The following is a 23,149-nucleotide window of genomic DNA, read 5'->3' as shown; positions in this document are numbered from 1 at the left end:
CACTTGTATTTTGTAAGTTTAGATAATGCTACACTGGCCAAGTGACCGTTCCATCAACTCTGTCAACACGAGCCCAGGGCTATCACACAATTCTTTTTGTTAACTCTTTTAAGGAAGGAACATAAGCCAGTCAGCTTCCTTCCTCTAGTCAGGGAAAGTTTAAAACTCTCCTTTTTTCACCCAGGTGCTGCAGGACATGGTTCCTCCAAAGAAACACCTTCTGCGACACCAGCCCGCCAATGCTCAGATCGGCCTTATGGAGGGCAACACCTTCTGCACCACCCTACAGCCCCGCCTCTTCACCATGGACCTCAACGTGGTGGAGCACAAAGTCTTTTACACAGAGGTCAGTCTGAAACTCTCTGCCTTTAAGTGGGTAATATGAAATCACAAATGTGTTGATGCTCTGTTTGCTTCCTCTCTGAGCTCCAGTATCTCTGATTTGACACAGTTGCTGAACCTGTGTGAAGCTGAGGATGCTGCTTTGATGAAGCTGCCCTGTTATAAAAGCCTTCCTTCACTGGTGCCGCTGCGCATTGCTGCTCTCAGTATGTGCTACTTTTTTATTCATACATATACAAGAAACTATATATAGGCTCTCTTCTAAAACCTAGTGAGCTGCCTGGCTGATTTTTGCCTACACAGGCAGGCACCTTTCTTCTAAGGCAGCACGCCAACTGAAATAGATCCTGATAAGCGATTGATTTGGACGAATTTACATAGGCAGCAGCTCTGTATGTATACAAATAAACCTCCACACAAAGTTTGTTGTTAGCATGGTACTAAGGTAAAGTAGTCCTTGTTTAATTAGATTTAACTTCACCAAGGCTGCATTCGTTTGACTCAAAAGATGCAGTAAAAACAGCAATCTTGAGAAATATTATATAAAATGTATTAAAAAAATTTACCTGTGATGGCAAAGCTGAATTTACAGCACTTAACTCCATATGATCTTTCCGAAATTATACCAATATGCTGATACGGTGCTCAAGAAACATTCTTACTGATGGAAAAAGTTCATATTGTAATGGACATTGCATTTTCTGCAGAGGATATATTCAGTGCTGCCTTCAAGGTTTGATATTTTAGAATGCAAAAATATCATACTTTTCTTTTTGTAATGTGCCTGAGGTGCCTTAACATGCTGACTACATAGACAGCTCCCTAAGTTTTAGAACAGTGACCTGTTGTTTGACACTTTCACATACTGATAAATTATAAATTTCAATTTTTGGGGGGTCTGCCACATACCTGGTAGAAAATTGAAAATGTCTCCGTCTTTATAATTTCAGTCCCTCCAGAAATATGCGAAAATCGCCTGATTTAATGCATAATCAGCCAAAGGCTGCATATTTATGCGGGGTCGCATTTTTCCAAATACGCTGCTCTTTTGCCGCATAAATTGCTTATTTCAGGAAGCAAAATATGCGGGGCTAGCATGATTTCATTTTTTTTTTTGCTGTTTTTCAGCAAAAAACACATATATTAGCAGAAAGTTAAAAAATGTTTCGTTTACTTCACACAAGTAAATCGCCATTTCCCCCTTTTGCCATGGGAATGACGTAAACATCATCTGCAAACCCCGCGGTGAAACCAGGGTGAAACTTGAAGCGCGCAAATCATTCTTATTTGCCAACAAAAATAAGCACAAAAGAGCGCTCGAAGCAGTTTCCCAATTTGTTACATGACAGTAGAGCCAAATTATATTGTGAGAAAATGCGAAAACTGCAGTTTGATGAAATAGAGAAAAAAAGGTGATTCCCCCAACACCCCCTTCTCACTAGGCTACTAACACTGTTGTAGTTTCATTCAGAAGTTGATGCAACTTTACAGTTGTAAGATTGCACTTTTTTGTTACAGAACAGTACCAAAAACTTACAGTTGTAATTATATTAGTAGTATGTAAAATAATTTACGTTGAGAGATTGCAGCTTAAATATTCTGTGATGTATTATGCTCGCTTATCATAGGAAGTAATAAGAAATTACTCTTTACATTAAGGTAGTAGCCTAGTGAGAAAAAGGTGTTGGGGGAATCACCTTTTTTTTCTCTTTTTCATCAAACCACAGTTTTTGCAAGTTCACGCATTTTCATCGCATAAAATTGCAAAAATATCCCGCATATTCCATCGCATTTTTTAAGAAAATGTGCCGCAAAATCAAGGATTTTTGCCCGCAACAGCCACAAAAAAAATCTGTGTTTTTCTGGAGGGACTGTAATTTTTTTTTGTTTAACCCTTCTGTGTGTGTCTGTTCAGACGCCCTGGCGGCCTGTAACTACCTTCCCCAATCCCGAGAGAAGATCATCGCTGCCCTCTTCAAGGCCCTCAACTCCACTAACAGTGAGCTGCAGGAGGCCGGAGAGGCCTGCATGAGAAAGGTTAGCCCTCTTCCTCCACAAGCCTCATTTCCTTTCTCCTATCTCTCAGTCTTTTCCGCACACTCTTCCTCTGCCCTGCTGCCTCTAATGAGTCCTGCCTGAAAAGATCAATACAGGATGGAGTGAAACAAGCTGAGAGGAAAATGAATTTGGCCGTGATGCATCGTCTCATTGCGGAAGGCTGGAGTTGCCTTTCTTTTTGTACTGGGTTTAGAGTTTTTCTGCTCCTGTGAATTGACAGGACCGTAGCGAAAAACAGGGTTTTAAGATGCTATTATCTTGTCCTCTTCCGTGTAGGCCATGTAAAAGCAGCTGTCTCTATTAAGCTCTCATGGACTGTTTAATGGCTGTATATACGGTTTGAAGTCTGAGTGTGTATTCATGTTCAAATGTTTCTCAGTTCTTAGAGGGGGCTACTATCGAGGTGGATCAGATCCATACACACATGCGGCCCCTGCTGATGATGCTCGGAGACTATCGCAGTCTGACTCTCAATGTGGTCAACAGACTGACATCGGTCACTCGTCTCTTCCCCAACTCCTTCAATGACAAATTCTGTGACCAAATGATGGTAAGGACAAGTCAGCATTGATAATAATATTTTTTTTCTTGAACGCCAAATCAGATTATTAGAATGATTCATGAAGAATACTGCAAACACAGAAGACTGGATTAATGGCTGCTATGTATTTAAGTTTAAGAATATTAAATATAAAAAAATAAATAATAATAATAATAATAATTTTTTATGTATACACTACCAGTCAAATGTTTTTGAACAGTACACTTTAAATTTTTTTTTTTTAAAGAAATCTCTTCTGCTCCCCAAGTCTTCATTTATTTGATCCTAAGTGCAGCAAAAATATATACAAATTTTGAAATATGTTTTACTATTCAAAATAACTTTTCTATTTGATTTAGGTTTTAAAATGTAATTTAATCCTGTGATTTCAAAGCTGAGTTTTTATTATTCATTACTCCAGTCACATTATCCTTCAGAAATCATTCTAATATTTTGATTTGCCGCTCAAAAACATTTTTTTTTATTATTATGTTGTATACAGCGGAGTAGAATTTTCAGGTTTTTTGATGAATAGAAAGTTCAGAAGAACAGCATCTGTCTGAAATGGAAATCTTTTGTAACATTGTAAATATCTTTATCACCACTTTTGATTAATTTAAAGCATCTTTGCTAAATAGAAGTAAAAAAAAATAATATATATATAATATATACCAAGGCATAAATTCTGTGACCAAGAGCACAGACTCAATGTTTCTTCTGCTCTTTGCAGCAACATCTGCGTAAATGGATGGAGGTGGTGGTGATCACGCATAAAGGAGGCCAGCGTAGTGATGGCAGTGTGAGTATAAGCTTGTTTTAATATCTCTGTTGAATTATTTGTTGTACTTCTTCACAAGGGCCGCAGCCTCGTTATATATCAATGTGCCGAAGGGTTCTCTTGATACAGAGAGCTGAGATGAGCTCTCTGGACTGGACTCCCTCCTCCAGCCCAGATCGCCCAGTCACTCAGACTCTGTGAGTGGCCAAATTACAATCAATGATTAATTAGGCGCCATCCACCCCCAGGCCGCCTAAGTAAGGAGCCTCTGAGTTCTGGATCCTCGTTATCTTGTTGGACAGATAACCTTGTAGAGTAAGAAAAGGTGATAAGTGGAGAAAGCCTTTCTGTTTCCATGCTTCAAAACGAGCTGCCATTCTTTCGGTCTTGTTCACACCCTGCCTTTCTCTAAAATGTATTATAATTACATGCAAATTGGCCCTCTGTTCCTGCAGTTCTTAATATTCTTACAACAATGGCAGAATGACCGGCCATACATGACAATGAGGCCGGGTCAGTAGGGTTCAGGGTTGGAAGGGTGGGGGGCATTCAGAATGCTAGTTCCAGAAGATTAGTTTAGTCATACAGAGGAAAAAGAAGGTCAGTTCAGGGAGAGCGTACAGCTTTATCCTTCATGAGAGCATATACTCAGATAAGCCTATGCTGGCGTGCTGCTTCTGTACTGGGTTTGTTCTTCAGTGCTTGAATTTCAATGTTTTCTCAGTATAAAAATATCTTGAAAGTGTCCCAAATATAGTGCGAAAGATGCAGTCAGCGATTATGAAGACCGTGCCTTGTTTTCTGTGCCGTTCTGTACAAAGGGATTATACAAAAAAAGTATATTTATCACAAAAATGAGTCATGTTCATGTTTTACCCTCGGAAAAACACATCTTACAAATATATGCTTTTAGGACTAGTAAAATGTTGGATTTGATGTAATGTTAACTTAATTATTAAAATTAATGCAAGTTTTGATGTAGTAAGGGATGCACCGTTATTGATACTGGCATCGTTTTTGGGCCCAATATTGTACTCATTCTCATTAAAATGCTCTGATAAAAACAAAAACAAGTCAAATCGGTTGAATTGTTCTGAAAATCTCAATGCAAAACATTTGATCCTAATAGTATATTAGGCTTTCTTTATGCAAAATATTTTTTATACAATACAAAGCATGTGCATATGTATGTTATATGTAAAATATTAATATTAAATATAAAAAAAGATTAAAATATTATTGCAAGTATTTAGGATACCTTTGAACATTATTCAGTTGTGTGCATTACTTGTTTGTCAAGATAGTTATTAAAATATTGCATTTAAAAGTTTAGTAACGATCATCGGTTTTGCAGTTATACATCATTTAGCGCTATGGACCTAACACCCATACTTTTGTATGCCTTTCATGCTAATTAATCAGTACTGTGTATTCCCACACACGATTTCTCTCACCTTCAGTTTGCATGCTGAAAATCAATGGATCTTTGGATAGAGTCCAGCTGAAATACTGCCCATTTCAATTCAAACATTTTTTTTTTTTTTGTGGACTTTGCAGCAAGTGCGCAACCTAGAAGAAGGATTGCTTTGCACAGAATCACACACGCACACACACCACCTTTCACATGAGCCCATCTCCTCAATCCATACAGCACCCATTACCCACACTGCTTTGCTGATTGTTTGTTGTCTCCTGTTCTGGCGCAGCCTGCCATGGAGGGTGTAGAGGTGAGATGGCGGCTTGCTGTGGGGTCTTCACCGGCTCCGCTCTCATTGTGCTCGTGGTTACTTTGTGCTAGTTGAGTCTTTGTAACCGTATCTCTGTATCTGTGGTGTTGTGTTTGACCTCTACGTTACACATTTCTGAGGTGGTCCCTCTCAATCCTGCAACCGAGTGATGTCCCGCGGATCTATAATGTTTTCAGGAACCAACCTCCCACTTTGACTTTCCCACAGATGTTCCTCAAATTGTCACTGTTGATTATGTATTACAGGAGGTACACTTTTCCAATGCTGGTTATCACTAACAAGTCCTGTGATCCATTCCTTCATGCCCTTTTGCAGGAAATGACGATCTGTTCAGCCATTATAAACCTCTTCCACCTGATACCAGCTGCTCCACAGACACTGGTGAAACCTCTGCTGGAAGTGGTCATGAAAACAGAGAGGGCGATGCTCATTGAGGTACAAGATTGGCATGCAAAACTACATAGAGGTGTATAATGAAATGGAATATAAATACCTATTAGTATTTATTTCAGCCGCATTGAAATCAAGATAATTAGTTAAAAAGTTTGGGATCAGTATGTATGAAATTCATACTTTTGTTCAGCAAGGTTGCATTAAATGATCAAAAAGACAAATTTTCACCAAAACAAAAATCACCATTTTCCACAGAAATATTCCGTTTTTTCAACATTGTCGATAACACAAATTGTTTCTTGAGAACTAAATAAGCCAATTAGAATGATTTCTGAAGGAGCATGTGAAAATGAAGACTTGAGTAATGGCTGGTAAAAATTTGACTGCACGGGAATCAGTTACATTTAAAAAATGTATTAAAAGCATTCATATGAAATATTTTTTACAATACAAATATTGTGGTTTTAAACAATTTGCATGTTTACTCCACAGGCCGGCAGTCCCTTTAGAGAGCCACTGATCAAGTTCCTGACGCGTCATCCATCTCAAACAGTGGAGCTTTTCATGATGGAGGCCACTCTTAATGACCCACAGTGGAGCCGCATGTTCATGGTTTGTTAGTTTTTTTTATTTCTTGTCCATACCTCACACTGTATCGTGTGTCTTTTAAAAATTCCTTACAATTTTATTTTATGAATGTTGCTTTTTTCTTCAACCTTTTATCGTTTTTCTCATTTGCAGAGTTTCCTTAAGCACAAAGATGCCAAGCCACTTCGAGATGTCTTGGCTTCTAACCCAAATCGATTTGTCCCTCTGCTGGTTCCAGCTGGGTCTGCACCAACTGTGAGACCTGGGTCTCCTTCCACCAGCACTGCCCGCCTTGACCTGCAGTTCCAGTCCATCAAGGTGGCCCAAACACTCTCTGAACTGAACCATTTACTCTTAGATTTTTTTTGTAATGTGCTTGTTTGTTGAGCCTGAATATTAATGAGCATTAATAAACTCCCTCAGATCATAAGCATCATTGTGAAAAATGATGAAAGCTGGTTGGCGGGTCAGCACTCTTTAGTGAGTCAGCTCAGGCGCGTGTGGGTCAGCGAGGCTTTCCAGGAACGCCATCGCAAAGACAACATGGCTGCAACCAACTGGAAAGAGCCTAAACTACTAGCATACTGTCTGCTTAGCTACTGCAAGTAAGTGTTTTCTGTTTGGTGGTGCAGACATTACACGATGCAAGTTTAAAGTGCCCCTATTATGGGTAATGAAAGGTTCATACAGGATTCCCAGGAGTCCTTGAAATCCTTGAATCAATGTTCAAATTCAAAATGTAAAAAAGAATTTATTTTGTGCAAGAAGTTTTCTGGAAAAAAAAATTACCATATTTTCCTGACTATAAGTCACTTTTTTTTCATAGTTTGGCTGATCCTGCGACTTATAGTCAGGTGCGACTTATTTATCAAAATTAATTTGACATAAACCGAGAGAAATGAACCAAGAGAAAACATTACCGTCTACAGCCATGAGAGGGCGCTCTATGCTTCTCAGGGCTCCTGTAGTCTACCACTGAGCAGCATATAGCGCCCTCTCACGGCTGTAGACGGTAATGTTTTCTCTTGGTTCTAAATAAATGCAACTTATAGTCCAGTGTGACTTATATGTTTTTTCCTCGTCATGACGTATTTTTGGACTGATGCGACTTATACTTAGGTGCGACTTATAGTCCGAAAAATACGGTAATATTATTCCCTTTGGTCTACTAATGTGTTATTTCACCAACAATTTGTGGTCTGTGCATAGAAGCTAGCTTGATTTACATTAGTTACGCGCATTTACGCGTTATGTTAAGTGTTTCAGGCGTGAGGTACTTTGTGTTATACTTTGCCATGATGTTAGAGTGACCATATTTCCTCTTTTTCCCAGACATGTCCTCTTTTTGGACATAAAAAAATGCGTCTGGCAGGGATTTCTGAATCGCACAAAATGTCGGGAATTCGGATTTTACTTTCTACAGTTGCCAGTGCTTTTTTTGTATTAGAGCACTGCGAGGAACTGTTTATTTAATCCCGCTCCCACTGAATTTCTGACCACAATTGCCCGCTCCCGTGCTATCAACACGCAGAGTGTTTAAATCTCTTTTGAACCAGCCATCTCTCTCTCCAATATTGGGGAAAGTCACTTTTAAAAGTAATGCATTACAAAATTGCATTACTTCCTAAAAAAGTAACTAATTATGTTACTTTTTATTAAAAGTAATGTATTGTTACTTTTTTGTTACTTTTTAAATCTCAGCTGGGCTTGCTTGTTTGCTTTTAATATAAAACGTTCTATTTTTGTCAAAGGTAAAAGCCCTTTCACACCTAAAGCCTCAGGCTGAAGGAAATGTAAATTCACATCTGTACAATAGAAGAAAGTTCAGCACTCTTCAGCAATTAATAAATTTTGTGTATTTTTTGCTTATTAGTATGATTGAATTGGATCTTCGAAGCTCAGCAGCAAATTGATTAATAAAATGGGATTAAATACATAATTTCAATCATTCAGAGTCAGCTCTTTCTTTTGAGAGACAATAGCTTTATATATGGTACACTTTCAGATTTAATACTTAGCAGGATGTTTTTATTCACTTAGAGCTGTGTTACACACTGCATGAAAGGGTAATTTTCAAAAATCCATAATAGGGGCACTTTAAATGTTGTAAATAGCTTGGAAAATGGAAATGCAATGTTTTTAGCTTGATTCTTTTTCACAAAAGTTGCACATTTTCTTTCAGACGCAACTACTCTGAGATTGAGCTACTCTTTCAGCTTCTGAGAGCCTTCACTGGTCGCTTCCTGTGCAACATGACCTTCCTGAAGGAATACATGGAGGAGGAGATCCCAAAGAACTACAGCATCACACACAAGCGAGCGCTCTTCTTCCGCTTCGTGGAGTTCAATGACCCACACTTCAATGATGAGCTCAAGGCAAAGGTGAGGTTATACATGTTAAGAAGAAACTCCCATGTAGTATGCCTTTGTCGTGACCGCTCATTTTTGATTAAGAGCTACCTGGAGTGTAACAGAAGCCATGACATCGGCCTCCATGGTCAGTATTATAAATTCCACCTTTGCGGTACATTTCTGTTGAGAGTGGCACAGCGTCATGCTCTCTTAACGCTGACCATCTAATGTGGCTAACAGCCACCCGCTGCTGAATATGTATGCTCAGGAGGGGAGGGCGACAGGGACTGGTTGTGCAAGACACACTCGGTTCTCAAAGGCACGTCTTCACAGTCAACCGAAGTCTTTGAAGAACGCTAATGAATATTTATCTGCAGATTACTCTAATAGCCATTGCTCATACGCTGAGGGTTTGCCTTTAATCATGCTTGGAGAAGATGGGTAACTTAGATGATGGAGCAGGGCTCAACACAAAGAATGTTTTCTGCTAGCTCGGATGCGTCAGTAGTTTAGCACTACCTGGGGTACATGGACCCAACGGTAAACAGGTCAGTCGGGATATTCAAGGCTGTGTTTCTTATTCCCGCCTAGGGTTGCAAAGGGGTGGAAAATTTATGGTAAATTTCCATAAACTTTCCAAAAATCCCTGGAATATATATTAAAAAAAAAATCTGGAGTAATTCGGAAATTTACTGGAAATGTTCCACCTTTTCGCAAACCCTATTCCTGCTTCATTTGCATTCATGTGAAATAATTCCATCAAGTTTGAATAAAAGATCAAATGCCAGTTTATTAAAATGAACTGGAGGTACTCCTCAAATTGCCACCCTCTACGAAGACTTTGAGAAACGTTAGCCGTGTATCGGCAGGTAGTCTTCACAGCTTTGATGGCTGAGGCTGCTCTTGCTCTGCTAAATCACTCTTCACAGCCAAACAGACGTTGCATCCCAAACATTCCCTAGGAGAGCTCAGCAGCTGCGCACTCTTAACAGAATACATGTTTAAGGTGATGTTTTCAGGCAGCTGGAGCCGCAGCGGTTTGGGCTGTGATGGATCGTGTAGAAAAGGATTTGTTGTGATCCATCACTCATGTGAACGGTAGAGGGGCTCATTAGGACGAGGGATAATGAAGGAACACCTGCAGCCCCATGGCCCCCATGTTTGAATAAATCCACATGCTGATGCACACTTCAGCTAGCAAACAACACAACCATGTCTGACTAGACAAAGTATTGTCTTGTGCAAAGCTAGTATTATCCCATATCTTAAATTACCAATTGGTTCGTGGTTGACATGCTTGTTAATCTCTGATATTTCTTTCAAATTAATAATGTCGAGCAGAAACAAAGCCATTAGTGTTCAAAGATTCGAATTATGTAACAATAAGTGTTAACATATGGGAAGTCAGGGCTTGAAGGAATTAGGGGTTTTGAGCATCTAAAAACATGGCCACAATTTATCAGTGACAGTAATATAATGATGTTCAGGGTGATTAATATCAGTTAACTTACAAATGAACCAAATCTGAGGCTCTACGTAGTGTTTTTCGCTCTCTTCTGTCATCATCACACTTTTTAATGGCTTTATCTATGCCAGTGCTGCCAAAGCAGCCACGCTTTTGATCGTTGAAGCAAATTCAATCAATTCAGTAAATTACATCATGCTTAAAAACTATAAAGATTTACTCACCATGAACCTTTTTCATTAATGTTAACACAAAGCATTAAGTAGAATAGTTGGCATATGATTAAATACACGCTCATATGAAGACTCCAGTGGCCCTTAGTTCTTGTTATACATGAAGCAGGTTACCCATCATAGGGGGCAGCTATTTTAAGATGTCTTTCTATTATTATAATAATAAATGATGATGATGATGATAAACAATACAATTTTAGTTTTTTATATTTATACAATTTATTTATGTAGGCTATAACAGCATCATATATCTATGCCATTGGGTCAGTTTGGAGTCCAAGACCTATGGGATGAATAACAGGCAACAAAATTAATTTTCTAAAACAATCGTAATGCTGCTCATTTGATAAACAGTTCCCAGCTTCCCAGTTCTTTTATATCCTCAATGTAAATACATAAATGTAACTTACATGTTATCTGTGTGCACTTTCCAGGTGTTGCAGCACATCCTGAACCCAGCCTTCCTATACAGCTTTGAGAAAGGAGAGGGCGAGCAACTTTTGGGGCCGCCCAATCCAGAGGGTGACAACCCTGAGAGCATCACTAGTGTCTTCATTACCAAGGTAACCCTCTCCATTTCACTCTGTCTTTTATCAAGTCACCAGTTCGTCTAGGATGACCTCCGGCTGTTATTTCTTCTGCAGAAATGTCAAGGCCATAAATAAAGGTCATAGTGTTTGTTTCCAAGCAATGAAGGTTAATAGCATTCATTTATTTCCGCTTAAATTGATTGTCTCTCCCCTGCTGGTAATCATAGCAAAGAGCAAACCAAAAAGCCTGTTTGTTCCTCAGGTTTGTTTTGAACACCTCCAGCAGGAAAGGAAGCCGTTCAAGTTAAAACAGACTTTTAAGACATTTTTTTCCGTTATTGTAGGTTCTTGATCCTGAGAAGCAGGCAGATCTGGCCGACTCATTGAGGATCTACTTGCTTCAGTTCTCAACCCTGCTGGTAGAGCATGCTCCTCATCACATCCATGACAACAACAAGAGCAGGAACAGCAAGCTGAGGCGTCTCATGACCTTCGCTTGGCCTTGCCTGCTCCCCAAAACCTGCGTGGATCCGGCCTGCAAGTACAGCGGCCACCTCTTGCTGGCGCACATTATTGCCAAGTTCGCCATTCACAAAAAAATAGTGTTACAGGTAGGCATGCAACAAAATTTCCGCTGCCAAAAAATACTATGAAATTATTATTTATTTCTGATTTAGTTTGGACTGATTTTGTTTTGTTCCTGAAATGGCAACATTTTCAGCAGCCATTACTTCAGTCTTCAGTGCCACATGATCACAAAGCAATCATTGTAATGCTGATTTATTTCTCAGTTATTGATAATTATTATTCGTGCTCAATTAATAATGGTTCTTATTATTACTAATGTTGAAAAAAGTTTGCCTGCATAATATTTTTGTGGGAATCTTTATACTTGTTTTCAGAATTCTTTGAATAGCAAGTTTAAAAGAACAGCATTTATTTGTAATAGAACACTTTATATATTTATTTAATCTAGAAATTATATGTCTCTACAGATATCAGTTTGATAAATTTAACACAGCCTGGCTGAATAAAAGTATTAATTTCTTTACTAAATATTTTGTATTACACTGGTGAAGTAATAATTATTTTTCTATATTTTCTAATTTTATCTAAGCCGTTTAAAAATCATTAGAGCCTATACTGTGATTAAAAAAAGACTACAATTAGGGGATTCATTTTCTGCTTTTTTTTTCTAGAATGTTTTTGTTTTGGGCCATGATGGAATTAAAATGTATTAAACAGACCAAATCTTTAGTGGCTATTTCTTTTTAATTAATTAAGGAAATAACATGACACGTTTATTATAAATATGATATCAGCCTTTTGGCAGATACAGTGGTGTTAAAAGTCTCTATATCGATTCTCTGCAGGTTTTCCACAGTCTGCTAAAGGCTCATACTATGGAAGCACGTGCCATTGTTCGGCAAGCCATGGCAATTCTCACACCTGCAGTTCCTGCTCGGATGGAGGACGGTCATCAGATGCTCACACACTGGACCCGCAAGATTATTGTGGAGGAGGGCCACACAGTTCCTCAGCTCGTCCACATACTTCACCTCATTGTACAGCACTTCAGAGTATGTAAATTCACCTAACTCTCACTAGTTATCCTGCAGATACTTTTATATAATCCAGTATTCACAGCCTTAGGTATCAGTTTGTTTGGTAGGTCATATAACATTTAGTTTTTTGTAGAGTTAGCTTGAGTGTATGTTTCTCTGCCTACAGGTGTATTATCCAGTGAGACATCACCTGGTTCAGCACATGATCAGTGCTATGCAGCGATTGGGCTTCACCCCTAGTGTGACTATCGAGCAGAGAAAGCTGGCAGTGGACTTAGCAGAGGTGGTCATCAAATGGGAGCTCCAGAGAATCAAAGACCAACAGGTTTGTCAGAAGGAGATAACATAGCAAAATCAGATTTTTAAGTTTTCGTACATTCCCTACAGTTAATTGTGTATGTTTTTTTTTTTTTTACTGTACTCAGCCTGAATCGGAAGCTGATCCAGGAAGTGTGGGCGAGGGTACGAGTGGAGCCTCTGGTGCTATGAAGAGAGGAATGTCCATCGACTCGGCACAAGATGTAAAGAGATTTCGCACTGCAGCTGGTGCTGTCGGCACGGTGAGGAAACCTTAAACCGCTCGCCGCAGCCCGAGTGTGACCACTGTAATCAGTCTCTCACGCTCTGTACCCTGATGGACAGTGCCATGTTTGAGTACATTGGCTGTATTGTGTTTGTGTTTTTATGTGCAGGTCTTTGGCCGCAGTCAGTCGATGCCAGGCACAGAGGCTCTACTTACCAAACCTGTGGAAAAACAGCACATAGATACTGTGGTCAACTTCCTTATCCGCATTGCCTGCCAGGTAGTTATCCATGCAAGCCACAGAAGCTGGCATGGTGTTAAACACAAACAAACAAGCAAACATTCTCATACCTGCTTAGTAATTCTTACTGGAGTGTCCATTAATACGAACACAAGCCAAATCCCGCTCTGTGCCTGCAGGTTAATGATAGCACTAATGTGGCAGGCTCCCCTGGTGAACTGTTGTCCCGTCGCTGTGTGAACCTCATGAAGACTGCCCTTAGACCCGACATGTGGCCCCGTGCCGAACTTAAACTGCAGTGGTTTGACAAACTCCTCATGACTGTGGTAAGTCTGAACACTTGTGGGTTTTGGTCTGTTTTCTTTTATTCATTTACATTTGCATTTTATTATTTGGCAGACGTTTTTATCCTAAAATAAATTGTATTAATTTGTGGCTGGATGGGAGATTTGTGAGTACTTGGCCCTATTGTCAAAAAGGAAATGAAGAAATATCTAGACTAATGTGTAAAAAAACAACAACAACAAAAAAACAAAAATTGCTTATGGGATGCATGAAAATACAAATTCACTCTCTGACAGTAGCAGGCATTTTTATAAAAGCAGAAATATACCCTGGATACTCTGACACAAAGTGTGCCTTAAATTTCTGTTTTTGACACCCATTTGTCCCAGAGAACAAAGGAAATCTTCACAGAGAAGAAAGGAAGACGAACAGTGTTTGCATGTTTTCAAACAGCTGTTTAGATTTTTTTGTTCATTATGGTGTTAATCTAATAACACCAAATAAAAGTGTGCAGAAATGAGCCAGTTCTGGGATTCTTCCTCTGCTATTCACTCACTCTAAATAAAGTACTTTGTGAGTGCTACCAAGTTATTATTTTATGTAACTGTAGTGGCTCTGGCCATGTGATGAACAGCAAGAAATGGTAAGCCAGTTTCTTTTCACAGTTCAGTCAATGGAAAAAAATATCTACATGTAAATGTTTGTGTGAGTCTGAACAGACACATTAACAACTGTTCATTCAGTTTAATATTCAGACTTTTTGTCTTTTTTTGGTCTTTGTGTGAACAGGAGATCTTGAAGATCTTCATATCCTGTTCATCTCACTTCCCTCTTCATTATTTCCAGTGCCTTTCCGAGTAGTTTTTTCCCCAGCCAAATCGATATCCTGACTCTTATGAATGATTTTTCTTTCTTTGGAGTTCAGTGGTGTGACTAACTCAGCTGTCATCTTAGAGAACGGCTCTCAGTTAGTGAGCATCCACCACCTGCACTATAATCACTGCAACCTCCCATCCCTCTCTCACTTCCTCTCTCATTCCACCTGTTATCAGGCAGTGGGCTTCCTGTCGTTCGGACACACCACTCTATCGATTCTTTTCAGGGCCTGACAGTTATGCAGCTCCCTCTGCTCATGTAGCCCTGTGATTGAAATGCTCTGATATGGCAGAGAGGAGGCTGTCTGTACCTTGGAGACTTTTAGACAAAGGACTTTTAATTTGTCCTTTGCTCATCCAAAGGTTCCTCCTAGGAAGTATTCAGAAAAATTAATGCTTTGGGAAAATAGATTTTCTGTGCATATGATGAGTCCCACATGACACATGCAGTCTCTCTTGTGTCCTCTTTTCAAACAGCCAGAAAAGCTGACGATTACCACTCTACCATATCTTACGTCTTTATTTTCAGTGTGGGTTTGACAAACAGGTCACTCATCGTCTGTTGAGGAAGTATGGTGCTCTTTTCTGCTCTCTTATACAAACTAATGGCCAATGCTGCAAATCCAAGAGGCTTTTATCATCTTGTTGTGTCTGCTTGTCAGTGATTAAAGGACAAGCTGCAGGGACGAGCTTAGCTTTGTGCAAATCTGTCCTCAGGGTCAGACCTTAGTTGTCAATATTCAGTGGCCCCTGAAATCTAATCAGCACTGGTTTTTACTCATTGTGCCAAGCCTGTGCGTTACTTGACCTAAATGAGAGAAAGAAGGGACTTTTTTCAATTATATGAGCATTTTGTGTGGCATGAGAAGTTTCAGTAGTCCAGTAAAATGTCATGATTATCGAAACCACAGCATAAACATGCCAGTATGCTATGGGACATGCTGCTTTATTTAAAAGTGTTTAATGAAATTTTGTAAGCATTGCTTCAGGTAATCAATCAAGTAAACAGTTGGTTAATCAAAAACAACAAATCAACCATACAAATTAAGTAAACTGTGCTTGAGGTACTCAAATTTAATGGCAAAAGAAACTAAAAAAGCACTTTATCTGGCCTTCTGAAAGTAGATGCATTTAGGAATCTTTAAGATCATTTACAACAGAACAGCAACGCATTTTATGGATCACTGTTTCGTGAACCTATGAGAGGAGATAATTCTGACTTGGTGCTTCTGAATCAGCTTCTGTAAGTATGCTTTTTAATTAGTTTAAGTATTTGCTATTGGGTATTGACTGTTAAATGCTGAGTTTTGTGCATCGTGTGTGTGTGAGAGAGCGAGAGAGAGAGAGCGAGAAACAGAGTGACCTCAAAGTCAGCTGTTTTAACCATCTGTGGCTTGTGTACTGCAAACACATACAAGCTTCATCACTGTGTCTGTCACGTGACTGTTACCCTTTCGATCTTGAACTGATTGTAAAACTATTGACATTATTAACTATCTTTACATTTACTTTGAAAGTGGAAGCTTGCGATTATGGAAAGGGGTGTTGCATTTCCGATGAGTGCTTGTGGTGTTTGGCCAATCAGAATAAACTGAGTGAGTGGGCCAATTAGAGAAGACTGCACTTGTCGGAAGGAGGGAATTTTTAGAAAACTACACGTTTAAGAGAGGTGGGTCATAGAGGACCTACAATAAAGATTTTTAAACAAATCTCACACACTGAAAATATCAGAAAATCTCAAGTGGTTGACTTGATGACAAAGATCCCACCCCCTCCCTATATATACAGCTGTGATTCCCAAAACAGCATTCTTGTTCTCTTGCCAGTGAAGACTTTTTTTTTTTTTCAGTGCTGCTTTCAGTCCGTAGACATACCGTTAAGGTTGACGTTGACGTTTGCTGTTATGAGTTTTTCCTATCCTATCTAATGCATTAAGGTGAGCTAAGTTTAGAGGAAATTTGACTCACCATGTCCGTGTCAATGGTCACCGTAGAGAAAGGGAAGGACGCCCGTTCATGCTTATGTCCGGCAGCATGTGGATTCATTATCTCAGGTAAGGATTCGCATCCGATGTGTATAGCATGCATGGGTGTCAAGCATTCCCAGGCTGCGCTGGCAAATGCCGAAAGTTGCTTGTTCTGTCATGTAATGCCTTCCAGGATTCGAGAGCAAAGGCTAAGTGACGTCATCTTCCAAAGACAATCCAGTTCTCACCGCTGTCCCTCCTTTGCCAAAGGGGCCCCAACCATCTCCCCTGGATGATCTTTCTTTGTGGGGAGATATTATGGATTCAGGTGCCCTTGAGTTTGCATCACTTTTGACCAGCTGTCGAGGGAGATGAGGAGGAAGATGAGGAGATGATAGCTTGCCTCCTCCGATATAAGCCAGATGATGAGGAGGATGATGCTATCCTGTCTGCAGCCCAAGCATCCAGGCCGGTGATCTTTCAGAGTGGCGATGTGGTGTTGACGGTGGTGGATTGCAACCTAGTCAAGGCCTGTAAATGCACTGCAGCTAAGCTTGGCATCGCTTGGCCTGTTACACCCGGGCATCTGGTAGTTAAACGGAATATCTATTATGGGAAAAGTCGCCCTTCCCACCTTCCCCCGGCGAAAAAACAGCTTTCTGCTGTGCCTGCGTGTATAGCAGAGATAAAGCAGTCATGAGATAAACCCTTTATTCATCGTGTTACCGTCAAGGGTTACTCGTGTAGTCAGTTATTGGCAACTCGAACCTTCAGTTCCCTCCACAGTTTTTCTGTGGGATTAAAGTCTGGAGACTGGCTAGGCCACTACAGGATGTCCTTCTTCTTGAGCCACTACTTTGTTGCCTTGGCCGTGTGTTTTGGTTCATTGTCATGCTGGAAAACCCATCCACGACCTATTTTCAGTGCCCTTGCTGAGGGAAGGAAGTTCTCACCCAAGATTGGATGGTACATGGCCACATCCATCGACTCTTTGATACAATGCAGTTTTCCTGTCCCCTTAGCAGAAAACACCCCCAAAGCATGTTTTCACCTACATGTTTGATGGTGTTCTTGGGGTCATAGGCAGCAATTCTTCCTTCTCCTAAAACGGTGAGTTCAGTTGATGCCAAAGAGCTCGAATTTGGTCTCATTTGACCACAACTCTTTCACTTAGTTCTTCTCCGAATTATTCAGATATTCATTTGCAAACTTCAGATAGGCCTGTACATGTGCTTTCTTGAAAAGCCATTCATGGCGTAGTGTGTTACCAATTGTTTTCTTGGTGACTGGTCCCAGCTGCCATGAGATCATTGGCAAGATCCTCACTTGTAGTTCTGGTCTGATTCCTCACCTTTCTCATGATCATTGAAACTACACAATGTGAGATCTTGGATGGAGCCTGAGACCAAGGGAGATTGACCGTTATTTTGTGTTTCTTCTATTTGCGGATACTCAAGCCAACTGTTGTCACCTTCTCAACAAGCTGCTTGGCGATGGTCTTGTAACCCATTCCAGATTTGTGGAAGTCTACAATCATGTCCTTGACATGCTTGGACAGCTCTTTGGTCTTGGCCATGCAGGAGAGCTTGGAATGATTGATTGATTTATTACTTCTGTGAACAGGTAAAAAGATCAGATTAGGATCTTAAAAGAGTGCTCCTAATCTCACTTTATTACCTGTATAAAAGACTCCTGGGAGCCAGAAATCTTGCTGATTGATACAGGATCAAATACGTATTTAAATCATTAAAATGCAAATCAATTTTTTCCTTTTTTTAAATCAATTTTTCTGGATTTTTTTTTTTTTTTTTTATTTCTGTCTCTCACTGTTAAAATAAACAGACCATAAAATGTTTATACTGATAATTTCTTTGCCAATGGGCATTTTTACAAAATCAAATTCAGCAGGGGATCAAAACATTTTTATTTCCTTTATTGTACATCTTACCAACCTCAAAGTTTTGAATTAGTTTGTGCTCCTCTGTACCTCATCCTTCAGCATATCCTTCTCTGTTTTTCAGGAGCAGCCAAACCAGGCAAACTTCTCCAACATCTGCACAGGGCTGGAGATTCTTTGCTTCCTTCTCTCAGTACTGCAGCCTCCAGGCATCCTTGCACATTTCAAGCCTCTGCAGCGTGGCATTGCAGCTTGCATGACCTGTGGAAACACCAAAGTGTTGAGGGCAGTCCACTCCCTCCTATCCAGACTCACGAGCACCTTCCCCACAGAACCTAGTGAGTAGATGAAGCTGTGATTGATGATATCTTCACCTAGAGACCTCATTTGGGCAATGCTACAGATATATATGGCGAACAATAATTGCATCATTTGATTTTCTTCAGTGAAAGATGCAGTCTAAAGGCCAGTATTATGGTCAGCAGCTGTTAACAAACACATCAATTTTTTGAATCTCCACAGAGGTTGCAAAATAATAACTTTATACACCAGCGATTATATGTTAAAGCAATATTTCTGTTATCTGTAACCTCTTTATAAGATTGTCCAGGTTGTGCTAGTTTTTCAATTAAACTGTGATATTTATTTACGTTAAAACTTTTTTCCACTAATATTTTGTTTTTTTCTTTAGGCACATCCTCAGTGGCTTCCAAGTATGAGGAGCTGGAGTGTTTGTATGCTGCCGTAGGGAAGGTCATTTATGAAGGCCTCACAAACTATGAGAAAGCCAGCAGCGCTAACCCAACTCAATTGTTCGGTGAGAAAATGTAATAGCTCTACGACATGACCAATGGGAGTTTCTCTGGAAAATCTTTCCCAAGACAAAATAGATGTTATGGTTTTCAAAAGGGTCTTTTACTTCAGTTATATACTTACAAAATGTAAATCATATATTTATAAACTTACCAATCCTATGCAGCAAGCATGCATTACATTTCACAAGATGAATTTTTTTTTTTTTTACTGTATTTTTGATCAAATAAACGCAGTCTTGTTGAGCATTTTTCTAAAACGTGTTTAAAAAAATATCTTAGGTAGTGTGGATTCATTTAAAAAAAAATAAAATAAATATATATATATATATATATATATATATATATATATATATATATATATATATATATATATATATATATATAATGAAATATCTTTAATTATATTTCATTATTCAAAACAAAAAGTGATAAAACTCTATTGGATAACATTCTAAAGTTACCAGTGTTTCATTTCAGCCCAAAATGGCACCATTGGTCAATAAATGCCTCCTGATTCCGCTCTGGCAGTGCTCTAGAGTTACATTTACCACTGATGTACTCTATGTGTCTCCATCGAGGGTGACTTTTTACATTTATCTTTCCTCCCCAGAGCTGTGATCTAAGAAATGCATTACTCATATTTTTTTTTTTTTTTTGTCTCCATCCTTACCCGTTAACTCGGTTAGATTTCTTCAGAAACGTCCTTGTAATACAACAACAGGGACAAAGGAGCTGAACCCAAAGTCATTAGCAGGCGCATGTCGCTTGCTGTCCCTGACAGTGTTGTGAGGGCAGCGGGGCGTCATGTTACCAGCTTTTCTCTCCTCTTTGCTTCCAGGAACGCTGATGATCCTAAAGTCGGCCTGCAGCAACAACTCCAGCTACATCGACCGCCTCATTTCCGTCTTTATGCGCTCCCTGCAGAAGATGGTGAGAGAGCACCTGAACCCACAACCCAACCCTGGAGCTGCTGAAACCAGCACAGGTGACCATACTTTAGACTCTTGGGCCTAGAACGTTTTTCCACCAAAGATACATTAAAAATTGATTTCTCAAGTAGTTGGAATAGTAAAAAAATTTTTTATTATTATAAGGGGCAAAGCACTGTTAGTCTTATTTTTCTTTCTCTGCTCTTGTGTCTAAGGCAGCCCATAGAACTGCTTGCAGGAAAGGCACACAGATAAAGAATAGTCTGAACAGTAATAACATAACAAATTTGAATTCTCTACTCTGACATCATTTTCTGTCATGAAAATCGTGCCTTTATTATTTTTTTGTAAAAATGTACTTTCAAACCTTTGCTCAGATTAAAAAATAAATAAAAATTATTTGATCATCTTCAGATCATTGCAACAAAAATTTAGGAAATTCAGGTTGATAAATTAAACTGTCAAATTTGTTAGCGCATTATTTGAGAACAATCACACCAAAATGAATGTGAGGCTTTATCTCTACAATGCGTTTTTTTTTTTTTTTTTTTTTTTTTGTGGCAACCGTGAACTGAGGCTTTTTTTTTTGCCTATAAATTCTGAGAAGTTTGGCCATAATCGGCCAAACATCCTGTCCCTCATTTTAGATTAGACTTTTTTTCACCTAACTTAACTCTTTTTCTTCAGACCATGTTGTCAATAGGCAAAACCATTTTCATTTTCCACATCAGCGAATTTGATGGCATGATGCCAGACTGCATCTGAGGCTGTATCTCTGCAAAGCTTTGACACATTGATTCCAAAGTTTGTGGCATTGTCACCCAATACTGACCACACCACATTTGTGGTGAGATCAAATCTGGTGTCAGCGCCAACTATTGATCTAAAGTAATAAGCAAATATCACATTGCAAGTGATGGAATTCAGAGGTTTTCAACCATTTTGCTTCAAGTTGTCTCTAAATGTCTTCTAATTTTTGTAGTTAGAATGATGGGTCCTCTTCCTCTTGGCCCCGAACTTGCAGTCGTTTTAAATTAAGGCTCTTGACAGTATGATGGAAAAATATGCACTCTTACTGGGACAGCTTTAATCCTGTTGTCTGCAGTCATCTGGAGGAGTTTAAAAAGTGGGCAGAAAGACAAAAAGACACGTTGTCAACTTGGAGCAGAGTGTGAGAGAGAACCGTTTGACTTCAGCATGTGCTGTCCATATTTGACCACTGGGTGCTGCAGGAGGGCCAATCAAATGTTCGGAGACCGGCCCACAAATCCATCCATACTGAGAAACATCTTTTCTGTGATTGAAGTCAAAAAGCTCCCACTGTGTCCACCGGAATATAAAATCCAGACAATCCCATCTGCTCAGTGGCTGCTAGATGCTATTATGGTTTTTAAATGGTAAATGGAGATGGGACTGATCAGACACACACACACACATATCCGCACACTTTCTGTCCTGTCTGTCCTGTGCTGTCTGAAGGCCTCATGCTGCAATGTCACCCTGACAGCATCGCCCAAGACCCCCTCACAGCGTGAGTCAGCGGCGAACTGGAAATCAGCCTCTAACATATTCTCCCTCAAGGGTTTGACTCATCAGAACAATCACATTTTACCTTGAGCAAATCAAGCAGAAAATACATTCAGAGGCCTGACTAAACTCATAACCCGTCTCCTTTCTGCTACAGCTCTCCATGCTAAAACTCAATCACGTTTCCCCCGTTTTCAGCAGGCAGAATTTTGTATTTTATGGTTCATATCCTCAGCTGTCTTTTACAATTTGTGATGTATGTACGATGGTAGCCTTTGAGATTTATGTAACATATTGCTGTGTGTGTGAGCCTGTGTAGTTTTTTCTCTTTTAAGTTTGGAAAATCACAGAAGGCCTGTGAACGAAAGAAATGGAAATAGTATTGCTGCCATGTAATCATGTTCTTCTATGTTTGACTGTAGTGACGAGTGAGTTGGTCATGCTTAGTTTGGATCTGGTAAAGGAGAGGCTGTCGGTTATGAACATGGAAATGAGGAAGAACTTCATCCAGGTCATCCTCACCTCCCTCATCGAGAAATCTCCTGACCCAAAGATTCTTCGAGCTGTGGTGAAGATTGTGGAGGAATGGGTCAAGAACTCAGGCAACACCATGGCTACCAACCAGGTAAAATCTCACAGGCTGCTGCCTCACAATGAAAATTCTGTTAACACCTGGTGACATATGATGAGGAATTTTCTTTAGGTCTTAACATACTTAAGTGTTCCAAAATGTATGCAGAGATGACATTTACATGTCAACAATTCATGGCTGATTAAAAAAACAATAAATTATAATAAAAACAAACCAACTCAAGTGCAAGTTCAGTTTAATGTTGTACATTTTTTTGTTTTTTGTTGAAATTTTAGTTGCGATTTTATTAAGTTAACCAGTCCCTCCAGGAAATGTGATTATGCGATCGCTTGATTTAATGCATAACCAGCCAAAGGCCGTATATTTATGCGGAGTCGCATTTTTTCAAATACGCCGCTCTTTTGCTGCATAAATTGCTGATTTCAGAAAGCAAAATATGCGGGGCTAGCATGATTTCATAATCCCTGTATTTTCTTTGCAAAATACTCACATATATATTAGCAGAAAGTTGAAAAATGTTGCGTTTACTTCACACAAGTAACACATTGTCCCCCTATTGCCATGGGAACCTTATGAAGTGACGTAATTACGTGACATGAACATCATCTGCAAACCCTGTGGTGAAACCAGGGTGAAACTTGAAGCGCGCAAATCATTCTTATTTGCCAACAAAAATAAGCGCAAAAGAACGCGCAAAGCAGTTTCCCAATTTTTTACATGACAGTGGGGGCAAATTATATTGCGAGAACTTGAAATAGAGAAAAAAAGGTGATTCCCCCAACACTCCCTTCTCACTAGGCTACTAACACTGTTGTAGTTTCATTCAGAAATTAATGCAACTTTACAGTTGTAAGATTGCACTTTTTTGTTTCAGAACAGTACCAAAAACTTACAGTTGTAATTATAT

General features: G+C 39.4%; 1 protein-coding gene across 1 annotated transcript in view; it reads left to right on the top strand.

The window, feature by feature from the left end:
* LOC113111767 (transformation/transcription domain-associated protein) overlaps positions 1 to 23,149 on the top strand; it is a 73,779-nt gene that overhangs the window by 17,226 nt on the left and 33,404 nt on the right. Inside the window, exons 26-46 of the mRNA XM_026276832.1 lie at positions 185 to 346; positions 452 to 548; positions 2,258 to 2,379; positions 2,780 to 2,950; positions 3,672 to 3,740; positions 5,783 to 5,902; positions 6,353 to 6,472; positions 6,602 to 6,766; positions 6,872 to 7,053; positions 8,631 to 8,829; positions 10,932 to 11,060; positions 11,372 to 11,638; positions 12,401 to 12,607; positions 12,759 to 12,917; positions 13,018 to 13,152; positions 13,285 to 13,395; positions 13,536 to 13,682; positions 18,504 to 18,717; positions 19,071 to 19,196; positions 20,033 to 20,179; positions 22,073 to 22,275. Coding sequence (XP_026132617.1) covers positions 185 to 346; positions 452 to 548; positions 2,258 to 2,379; positions 2,780 to 2,950; positions 3,672 to 3,740; positions 5,783 to 5,902; positions 6,353 to 6,472; positions 6,602 to 6,766; positions 6,872 to 7,053; positions 8,631 to 8,829; positions 10,932 to 11,060; positions 11,372 to 11,638; positions 12,401 to 12,607; positions 12,759 to 12,917; positions 13,018 to 13,152; positions 13,285 to 13,395; positions 13,536 to 13,682; positions 18,504 to 18,717; positions 19,071 to 19,196; positions 20,033 to 20,179; positions 22,073 to 22,275 — 3,252 coding nt within the window. The remainder of the gene's footprint in view (positions 1 to 184; positions 347 to 451; positions 549 to 2,257; positions 2,380 to 2,779; positions 2,951 to 3,671; positions 3,741 to 5,782; positions 5,903 to 6,352; positions 6,473 to 6,601; positions 6,767 to 6,871; positions 7,054 to 8,630; positions 8,830 to 10,931; positions 11,061 to 11,371; positions 11,639 to 12,400; positions 12,608 to 12,758; positions 12,918 to 13,017; positions 13,153 to 13,284; positions 13,396 to 13,535; positions 13,683 to 18,503; positions 18,718 to 19,070; positions 19,197 to 20,032; positions 20,180 to 22,072; positions 22,276 to 23,149) is intronic.

The sequence above is a fragment of the Carassius auratus genome, chromosome 12 (assembly GCF_003368295.1).
Source record: "Carassius auratus strain Wakin chromosome 12, ASM336829v1, whole genome shotgun sequence".
Taxonomy (NCBI): Eukaryota; Metazoa; Chordata; class Actinopteri; order Cypriniformes; family Cyprinidae; genus Carassius; species Carassius auratus.
Note: the sequence above shows the minus strand (reverse complement) of the source record. Positions and strands in the feature narration are given on the sequence as shown.